Source organism: Lissotriton vulgaris, chromosome 12, assembly GCF_964263255.1.
Source record: "Lissotriton vulgaris chromosome 12, aLisVul1.2, whole genome shotgun sequence".
NCBI lineage: Eukaryota > Metazoa > Chordata > Amphibia > Caudata > Salamandridae > Lissotriton > Lissotriton vulgaris.
Window position 1 is genome coordinate 717,859,869 of NC_141700.1, and position 10,943 is coordinate 717,870,811.

The 10,943-nt window shown below is 45.2% G+C and overlaps 1 protein-coding gene across 1 annotated transcript in view; it reads right to left on the reverse strand.

The window, feature by feature from the left end:
* LOC147678109 (hydroperoxide isomerase ALOXE3-like) overlaps positions 1-3,482 on the reverse strand; it is a 117,642-nt gene extending 114,160 nt beyond the window's left edge. The window contains exon 1 of the mRNA XM_086945969.1: positions 3,065-3,482. Within this exon, the coding sequence (XP_086802095.1) occupies positions 3,065-3,211 (147 nt within the window). The 5' untranslated portion in view covers positions 3,212-3,482. The remainder of the gene's footprint in view (positions 1-3,064) is intronic.
* Between the last annotated feature and the right edge of the window lie 7,461 nt (positions 3,483-10,943).

Genomic DNA, 10,943 nt, shown 5'->3' on the forward strand with positions numbered 1-10,943 from the left:
ATCTGGCAGCAGAGAATTCCATCTTGCAGCAGAGCTGCAGGCCAGTCCTTGTAGCAGGGCAGCAGTGCAATCCGGAGTCATCAACAGGTCCAGAAGTGATCTGAAGTGTGGGGCTGAAAGTCCCATATTTATGCCTGGTGCCCACTTTGAAGTGGAAGCAGCATCTAGACTTTCCCCCTAAAGAGGGGTGTGGAATTTGCTGCATCCCTGCACTAGTCCAATCGGTCAAGGGACACAACAGGATAGTGTGAAATCTGTGTGTGAGCCGAGCACGATCCTTTGAAGTGCAAGTAAAATAGGTGAAAGTTCTGCCCTAAATCGAGGAAGAGATGGCTCATCCTGCCAACACCCAGACAGTCTACTGTGATGCTGTTAGGAGAAATACAAAAAGGCCAACTACACCAGCCACCAAATGGTTTGGACAATAAAATGGCAACCTTCTCAAAGTGGCATTTTTAGAATTGTGACTTAAAACAACTTTACATTACAATTCCTCAGACACAAAGTAAAACTGTCCTACCTATTCCCAATAAAAAGCTAGCACGTATTAAATGTAAGGAGGGTAACCAATGTTATCTTGTGGGAGAGGTCGGCCTCACAGTAGTTAAAATCAAATTTGAGAGAAGACATAAAACGTAAAAGTACATGTCCAACTTTTTAATTGCAATGCAGCCTGCTCTATTGACTGTTTGGGCCTACCTTAAATATGACCTATGCAATAAAATGGAGTTTTAGACTTGATAAGGGGGATATATTTCTAAGTCAAATTGGCAGTTTAAAACGGCTGACCGGCTGCAATGGCAGGCCTGAGACATGGTTTAAAGGGCTACTTAAGTAGGTAGAAGAATAAATGCAGTAGACCAACTAGTAAAATGTTTATAGGCTGTGTGTGTATATGGTATACCACTTTACTAGGGATGTGCAAGTAAATTAAATCTGCTAACCAGTTGTAACCCAATGTTATATTTAAAGGAGAGAGCACAAGCACTTTAGCAATGGTCAAGTGCACAGAAAAGACCAAAAGAAAACCCAGCAAAAATAGGAGTGGTGAAGGCAAGCAGTTTAGGACGGGACCCTGCAGAAATGACAAGTCCAACAGTTGCAAACTTTAACCAAAGGTTGACAGACTGGAGAGGACAAGAGGATCGCAGAGCTTGCACCATCCTCTTTCCCACAATGACAAACCAATGTACCTTCTACAGCTCCCCAGCACTACCCCTAAGCATCCCCATAGTATACACTGTAGAGGTGAAACACGTGTCTGCTGCTTTTATAGTCCTCATGGAAAAAAGCAAGGACGTTTTGTCAAGACCAGATGAAGAACTTACTGGTGACCTATGCACTGAATGAACAAAAATACACCATCTGCACAGGAATCTTTAATTCTGCTAAATATTTACTTAGAGATCTTTAAACCATTGAGAAGCGCAACAGGTTTATTGAACTACACATTGGCCGATGTCTGCCCTTCGAGTGGTTTATACCGGCTATTAAAGGCCCTCTCCAGTGCTAAAGGCCTTTAATAGCCAGTATAGCCCAGCTACGAAGGGCTATAAGGCTATTGGAACATTCTGCCACTAGAGGGTAGAATGTTGTTGTAACAAAAAAAAACACAAAGCCTTATGGGAGCGTGAGGGGTTTGGAATCCCCTCAGGTTCCCTGAAGCCTTTGTTCACAGCCAGAGCAGTGAATAGAGAAACATTAGTATGTTGGAGCTCCGGCGTATACCAGCCATTATAAGCCTGGATCACTCCATTGTTTTCAGTGGAGATCACAACATTCCAATGTTCTAATACACTATATCTCGAAATACGGTTAGCCCAGATGCCAGGCTGCACTATCTCCAGATGTTTTTTGCAATAGACTAGAAGTCTGTAATATGAAGAAACCGGACCACATCTCGACCGCTGGGAGGCTGCAATGGTTTCCTGTGCATCAGAGGATCAGTCTCAAGGGCTTTAACTCACAAAAACTATTCCAGGGATGACTCTCTGGGCGCCAGTTTTCATCTGAAGCAATACCGTTCTCAAAGGACTCCGAGACCAGTAGGTCGACTGCTACACATGCCAATTATTTTTTTGTTTTAAGTTTGAAAAGTGTGTGTTTTTCTATAGTCCGGATTTTTGCAGCGCTCCGTAGCTGACGTTCACCACCCATGGTTACCTGTGCACCGGAGTAACGTTGGCCCTCTAGGGAGAGAGAAAAAGGCAGAACTGGTGGTGGGTGAAACAGGTAGTGATTGACTCATGCCACCAGTGACAGGTGGTGGGCACCACTCGCTTCAAGCCCTTGGGTATATTTCAAATCATTAGAATTTGAACCAGAGCACGAGCGACACAGACAAGAGGAGGAAAGAAGTGGCAGAAAGGGAGGAAAGAGCGACAAAGGGAAAGGCGGGGGCAAAAAGCCACATGCAAGAGGGTAATAAAGAGGAGGGGAGGGTGGTAGATGAAGGACCTGAAGAAGATTCTAGACAGAGATTGCATTCGGCACTGGGCAGCTTCGAAGGCGGGCTCCTAAGAAAAACGTTTGTGCCATGCACTTTAAAAAAAGTTCATTAAAATAAAGCACTGAATTCAGCAGGAACTGTTGAGACAAGCAAGTCACAAGGAGTGAAGAATCGGTCCATGGAAGCGCCAGCGACCTGCAAGCGTGTATTGACGCTGCTGCAAACATTCAAAATAAGCCCCATCTCCCTTTTTCAGGTAGAAATCCATAACTTTGCTGCAGAAGGGGTTCTCAAAGGTCTGTGCCCTGGTGCTGCTGAACCCGTCACACCATTTATGTACAGTCCCCAAGAACGTCAAAACCACTGAATGAGAAAGGAGAGACACGGTGACGGGGCTGAGAGAGGCAGATGGACATCTGGAATTCTGAACACAAAAGCATCATATCCAAGAGCCACCACCACGCAGTTCGCGCGCCACCTGCTATGGTGCACAGTGGCTACATTTAGGCCCGCTCTGCAAGGGCGGCTGCAACGAAATACATTCTCTTTAAATCTCCAACATACCTCACAACCCCCTCGCCTCACCCCCAAGCTCACACCCAAGCCGCTACTCACCGCTCCGGGAAGAAAGTCCCTGCCGAATTTGTCCAGTTTGCTCTTGGCCCCCACCTCCTGCAGGCCCACCAGGGTGATGGAGATGCTGTTAAAGGTCCCGGCTAACAGGAAAGAGCCCGTCTCCACCTTCACCTTGTAAAGAGCCATGGTTCAACACCACCGTCCTGCTTCAGAGATTACCCCGCTCTGGCCTTCCCTCCAGTCCAGCCGTGGTGAGTGGTTCCTGCGCCCTGCCTTCTCTTCTCGCAGGGGGCGGGGCCATCGTCATCCTCAGGCCTCGTCCATCAGTTCTAATGAGCGCACAGGTGTTGCGGCACCTGAGCCGGAGGCTTCATTCCAAAGAATCGCTGTTAGCGGCCAACCGAGGGGGGCTCCTAGTCTTTGCTTGCGTAGTGGACGATAGGTACCTTGCTATGCCACTAGCCCTTGCTGATCGCCCCTTTATTTCTAGAGTTCTTCCATTTTTTCAAAAATTATGTTGTGGTAACTTATGTGCCTGACACAAAAATGCTTCGTCCTGCAACAAAACAGAGGCCTTCCACATAGATCCGGTTATGCACCTTTTTTTCTATCAACAGCAAATTGCATTCTGGGACAGGAAGTTTTCTTTTTACCAGTCACTTCGATAAAAAAAATCCTGGCGTGCTAAATATATCTAGTTATAGAATAATGATTCCCAAATTACTCCAGTCTCGAGGTTTACCTTTACAATTTATGTTCTTCTTGTGTGTTAGTTGAATTGTAGCAACCTAGGCTGTCCAGGACTACAACTCCCAGAATGCACCTGGCTGTTTGTCGAAAACCTTGGCTGGCGGCCTCGTCTTTGGTGACTTGGACTCATCTGTTAACTTTACTAAAACCGTAACTGGCCGAAGACCTGGAGGTGTCACCCATGACGAAGACTCAAGTAGGAGCGGTGCTATGAGGTCACAGAGGGGCCAGCTCAGGCTGTACAAATGTTACGTGGAATAACTATCACTATTTATCAATTGATCCACATTTCTAGCCAGAACTGGTCTTTCTACATGGTGAATCCTAAAGCAAGACGGTCCTGTCCCCCAAGCAAAGCCAGTAGTTCTGGTGTTGACTCCTCGGCCTTCGGCAATATAAACAGGCTTATGCACAGCCAGCAGGTGTGGCGCTGGGGCTTAGCTATTGGCTATAGTAGAGCTCCATTTTCGGGAGGGATTTTGTTGTGAAAATAGCATAAACCCAGGCCTGGCATCCATAGGTGCAGACAGGGCTGGCTCTACGGCTGGTGGCACCTGGCGTGACAATCTTTTTTGGCGACATCTGCAATTACCTCCTTTTCCAGGGATTCCTTCACTACCACCCGCCAAGGATTCCCCATCATCTCTCCACAGCCCTCTCTCACATGTATTTAATGTGTTTTATAGCGCAGCTCATACCAGTGTAGGATGTCAGAGCGCTTTGCACCACACACATATTATACAGAAACAATGAATCATACCTGTATAAGTCAGTCTACTGGAAATGTTACATAAGACAATGAGGATTATAAGGCCCAGGAATCACTTCATCCATACTACTACCCGGCATTTTAAGAGAGTTTGGTCTGGAGAAGCACAAACTCAGGATTTAAAACGTAACACAGTTGATGGGTTTGCTTTACTAATAAGAATGCGTTTCTACCTCAAACAAACCCTTTTTAGCAACATTAAGATAATGAAAGACTGGGGAAAAAAGCATAATGTTCTAACCTATACCATGCAGTATGCATGCAGCTTTTTGATGACAGTTCGTAGGTGGGAAAGTGAGATTTTTGATTAATTATCAGATCACCCTAACTCCTATCTCACTTAAATCATTTGGATCGATTGTTGTCTGTCATTGAGTAAAAGGCAAACCCTACATAGGTCAAACCAGCCCCAAAACTGACACAACTCTAAAGAACCACTTACTACGGATAAGTTTAAAGATTTATTCATCATCATCAATTTAACTTTATTTCGGTTTGTTTAAGAACCATAAAAGTACATCAAAAGTAGAAAAATACATTTACAATGATAAACTAATACACATTTGCATCTCATTTTTTTGCAGTAAAAACAGTTGGCATGTGGTTTATAGAGTGATTATAAAAACACTAAAACAAGAAAATACTTTGATTAAATGATCAAAACACGGTGGAAGCCTGGTATTACTAAGACAAGCTGTCTACCTACAATAGAGTAGCTTGGTACTACCGAATCAATCTCCGTCTAATTAACCACATTGAAAACAAAAATTTAGCAATAGCAGTGACTATTAGTGCATTAGTATCAGTTTTTAAAATTCTAAAAAACTCTATATGGTTCCTGACTCCTAGGTTCACACATAACTGTATAATCCATTTTTTCCTGCTAACAGAATAAGCAGGACAAAACAAGATCACATGAATTAGGGATTCATTTGGATCATTGCAACCTGGGCAAGGACGAACTGTACCCATTTTCCATTTATCAGTATAAGAGTGGAGGGGTAGTGTACCATATCTGAACTGTAAATACAGTTTTTTTGCTAAGACAGATTCTATAATGTCTAGTTCCTTCTCAAAGCTGTAGACATTCTTGAAATCCAGAAAGCTGTCAGTGAGACTAGAAGACCTGGCTGATCGAAGGACCTCTTCTAAGTTGTAATATTTTATAGACTCAGCCAGGGTTTTCTTTGAGATAGATTTGCATGTGTCCTCCGGATTAGACCAGAGGTTCTCCATGCCAATCCTAGACGCCTGCCCCCTTATAAAAGATAACCACTTTATCTTCCCTGCGCTCGGGCGTGCCATCACAATCTTCAATTCTTCTCTATAGCACTCAAGCTCCGGGACACTCCACAATCTGCGCCAGTAAAGGAGCGGGCGTGAGGCAATTGCTTCTGCAATAGGCCTCAGATTTATATCCAATCTTAAAGGAACTAAAGGAGTGTTTTTTGGTAAAGAGAGCAGATGTCTAATAAAATTATTCTCTGTTATACTAATCTCACTCGCTGGACAGTGACCCCGGAGTTCAGCCCCATAAAGGGTGGATGATCTGGTTTGGACTTTATATATTTCCAGTGGTACACTGACTACTTTATGGACGCAAGACTTCTGCACTTTGAGGATCCCTCCCGTAGACTGAGAAAGGGCTAAATTAGCCTTGGTCATTTGAGTTACCCAACTCATTTTATCATTTAAGGTCAGGCCTAAGTAAGTGAAATTATTTACCCTTTCCAGGGGTCGTCCATCCATTAACGGGCGTGGACAATTAGTTGCACTGGCATTGAACACCATATACTTTGTTTTGTCTATATTAATCACCAAATTCCTGTTCCTACAGAATTTGGTGAATTGGTCTAACACCCGCTGCATCCCCATAGATGTTTTTGAGAGCAGCAGGGTGTCATCCGCAAACATAAGTGCAGGAAATTTACCACCAGCTAGGTTAGGGGCGTCAATGTTGTGTACACTAATTAAGTCGTCAACAAGACCATTTAAAAAAAGGGAAAATAATGTAGGGGCAAGTACGCATCCCTGCCTAACTCCCTTCTCAATAGGAAAAGCTCTTGTCAGCTGGCCATATTTGCCATAGCGTACCTTTGCATAGGTTCCTTCGTGGAGTCTTTTAAGTTGGTGACATAAGTAGGGTGGAATCCCCATTGTTGTTAATATACTCCACAATTGGTTCCTGTCCACCATGTCAAATGCGGATTTAAGGTCCACAAATGTCAGGTAGAGACTACCCCCTTCCAAGACCACATGCTTCCAGTAGAGTACCTGGAGCCGTAGTAGTTGGTCAATGGTGGATGTTTTGGCACGGAACCCTGCTTGCAGATGGGAGAGGATGTTATTCTCACTAATCCAATCTTGCAAGCGTTGCAAGAGCAGTTTGGCGTAGATTTTTTGGGTAACATCAATAAGACTAATTGGCCTATAATTTGACGGGTCCAACGGTGATCCCTTTTTATAAATCGGGATGATTTCGGCCCCCAACCAGGTACTTGGGATCTCTTGACCGTCAAGAATAGCATTAAATATGACGGACAGGTAGGGGACCCAGATCTTCGGCTCTTCTCTGAAAAGATCACCAGGGATCTTGTCCAACCCTGGGGCCTTGTTACATTTTAATGCTTGAACTGCAAGTGTAACTGCAAGTTGCGCCGGGATGCCCCCGGGTAAGCTGAGCGCATTACAAATTTCATATAATAATAATAATAACTTCCGACATGGTAAAGGGTGGAGGAAGACATCCAGGGGCCAATCTCGAAGACATGGTTGGTGGCACTTTATGCTGGGAGGCAGGGCTAGAATAAAGTTCACCAAAGAATGCACACCAGGCTTCCTCGGCGATATTGGGATCGATCTTTGCCTTACCTTCTGGTTTCCCGGTATGAACCAGGTTCCAAAAGGTTCGGGCATCTTTAGTTATTAATGCCTGTTTAATGGCCTGCCACTTCTCTGTTTCCCATTCGGATTTTGCATGGGAAAGGAGATTCTTATAGGCATTCCTTGCGGCCATAATGGTTGCTCTATGGCCTTGTTTTAGGGCAGAAATTAGAATAGTCTTCGCCCTCCTACAAGACTGGTTATACCAGGGATTTGTGACACGTGCCTGTCGGTTGGTCTGCTTTGCCGATTTGTAGAAGCTTACCGCTAGGGCGAGCATTAAATCATTGTGTATGTGTAAAGATTTAGCGTCTTTATCAAGATTATAGGCACTTTCAAGCACTGTTTTTAGTCGCTCAAACTGGGGAGTGACACTTTTATACAATGATGCCAGATTATCTGGTGATGATTTAATTGAGGCCCATCGGATTCTTTTACCACCCTGTAAGATCCTGATGTTACTGGAGGGCATATCATCCTCTTGGTACTCCCCGTCGGGAAGTGGCAATTCCAGATCTGCTACCAAGGGGTTGTGATCACTTTCCGAGCGGTCAGGTACATGGAAATATCGAATCATGTGCCATAGAGACATACTAACCATAAGATAGTCTATTATTGATGAGTGGCCCATTCCATTGTAGGTACTCCTTCCTGGGCTTTCCCCCGGGAAGCGACCATTGCAAGCTCTAAGAGAGAATGTATATGTCAATGAAGTGAGCTGCATGGCCATAGGTGTCCAGGACTTAGTTTGAGCATTTGGGGGCGGGATCCGGCAAGCATCATCCTCGTCTGTTGTTATTTGAGAAACCCCCCCAAGTGGTTCATAATGACAGTTAAAGTCCCCCCCCATTATCACCTTGGTATCGCTTGAGAGGGTGTTTAATAGAGCAGTTAAACACTCTAAAGTATGAGAAACCGCACCCCCCAAGACAGGGCGTAGGTAGATGTTAATAATCGCTATTTTGGGTGTGTTAGGGCGAGATAAGAGGATACATAGTATATCGCAAGTATTGGTATTAATCCTTTTAACCGAGAACCCAAGATGGACACCCACCCATATGGTTAGTCCACCAGATGGTCTGCCTCTAGGTCCCTTGGTTGCAAGCTCAGCGTAAGTAACAAAACCCATTCTATGATGAATAGCCCTGGCCCATGTCTCTTGGAATATACAGATACCATGGTTATCCACATAGTCACACCACTCCATACTATCTAGCTTAGCACCCAAGCCCGCCACATTCCATGATATCAACAATAGATTTTTATTACTGCGAGACAATTGGTCAATTAACTGCTTAGGGGATATAGCATTTTCTACAATTTGGTCACCCACTTCAGGCCTCGTCTGCACCATAGTGATCTCATGGTTGGTTGCGGTGCAATTAACCTCATTTATACTTGAAGGGGGACTACCACAGTGGAGGGGTGTAGTCTAAAACCTTGTCCCACTCTGAATATCCTCCTCTACTAGCCCCCCTCCACCAACTCTTAAATCTTTAGCAAGGGGGGCAGCCATAACGGGGAGTCAATCGCAGCCATCAAGGCCAGAAAGGGCGCCATATCTGTTCAAGGTTTCCAGTGGGGTAAAGGGAATCAGGTGCTCCATATTTCTAGTCCCCTGCAAATGCTCTAGCCCCACAAGGGGCAAACTGCGACCGCTAGCAGGGACTATATTCCACTCTGAATTATTCCTAGTAGGCAAAGGCCTTTGAAGGTGACACATATAACTATTAGTGGAAGGCATATGAATATTCCTGATATCTTTGGGGTCAGTTAACCCCCCGCAGAAAAGAACAGGGGTCACATACGACCTTGGATAGAAATAGGTTAGATCGTATGGGACTATAGCAGTATTCAGATTCCTAGGAGGCCCTGTTAGTATGGACCTAACTGCTTCTGGGTTCCTGAAATTGATGACAACTATGTCTCCCTCAATATTTTTATCCCTAGTGCCCAGCCAGGGCAGGCGTCTAACATGGATTATCTCACCATCGATGTAGTATGGGAGTGGTCTGTTTTGTCCTAACCAATGTAAGATCTTATTCTTGAGTTGGGGATGGCCCTCCTTTCTGCCTGCTTCTAATTGGGGGACACCTGTTAGTACAACTACGAAGGGTAGCGACTCTGGGGGTAATTCAACATTGGGTCCATATAATTTATCATTTGTCGACTTTGCAAACCTCCCCCTACCCAGTTGCTGGCTCTTAGTGATAGAATTAGCGTCACCCTTCTGGGGTTCTCTTACAACCTGGGCCGTAGATTTTGTTGCTGTACGGACAGGAGCCTGGACCTGTTGAAGGACCAAGTTTTTCTGCTGGTTGTTATTCACAGGCTTACTAGTTACAGTATTTGCCTTAGCAGAAATCTTGGTAGGGTCTACAGAGCTCGGTTTGTTACTAACAGGGGGTTTAGTTGCTCCATTATTACCACTGTTAGAGCCGCTTGGAGCCGGCGGGTTGGGAGCACAGACAGTTTGAATCTGGGGTAGAGTTGTCGACACAATAGTAGGCCTTGGGGAGGTCATAAGAACACTTGTCTTGTCAGCATACAGTGCCTCCAGATTACCTAGTCGGTGCTCCATCCTTTTCAGGATATCCAGAATAGGCAGCATAAAGGACCTAAGCAACTGCTCAACAGTATTCTGCTCGGTATCAATAGAGGGAGTAGTTACTAGACTTGGAGTGGAGACAGCCTCATTTTCCCTCCCTCGGGTATTAACGGGTTGTATAGGTTGTCTATCTGGGACTGGTACTGCTATGGGCATGGTATCAGTTAGTACCGAAGTTTTAGATGTAGTGACGCCAGTGGTCTTAAATTTTGATGGCTTGCCAAACTCAGTATGACTAAGCTTACCTCGTTGAGGAGCTCCTAACCCCCTCCTCTTTTTAGAAGGCGGTGGACCATGAGCTTTAGACATGGTAGGAGGTCTGCCTAACCTTTTGGGCGGCTCCCTAGGAGGAGGACAGGATGCATTGTCTACATTGGGAGAGGGACTGGAGACAGATGAAAGCAGAACATTAGGTGAAGACACAATCAATAGAGAGCCCGTAGGCGGTGGAGTACTTCTGAGGAGTAAAGGAAATTTGTCCAGAGACAATGGATCTTCATAGGGTGTGTCATTAATAGTGTCCGACTTAATGGATGGGGATGCCAGATCAGCTAATGGTCTATTTTTCAGAGACTCAATAGAGCGACGACGTTCAATCCTACGTTCAAGTAGTGAGTCATCCTTGTCCAAGTCCACAGAGACCCTTGTGAAATAATTATCCAGTGTTTTTTTGCTGGTCCCCACCATAGTGGAGTTCTCAGTGTTAGCTGCCATGAATAAGAGTCTACCTTACAGTCTGGGTCCAATAAAATCCAAACAAAATAAACCTTTAGTGGGGTAGCCCGTCCCGTCCTCGGACGTCCCCGGACGGCCACAGACGGTCCCGCCCTTGTCCCGGGCTTCTCCCGGCGCCCTCCCGCGCGCTCCCGCGCACTCCCGCGCCGCGGGGAACTGCTATTGTAAATAAA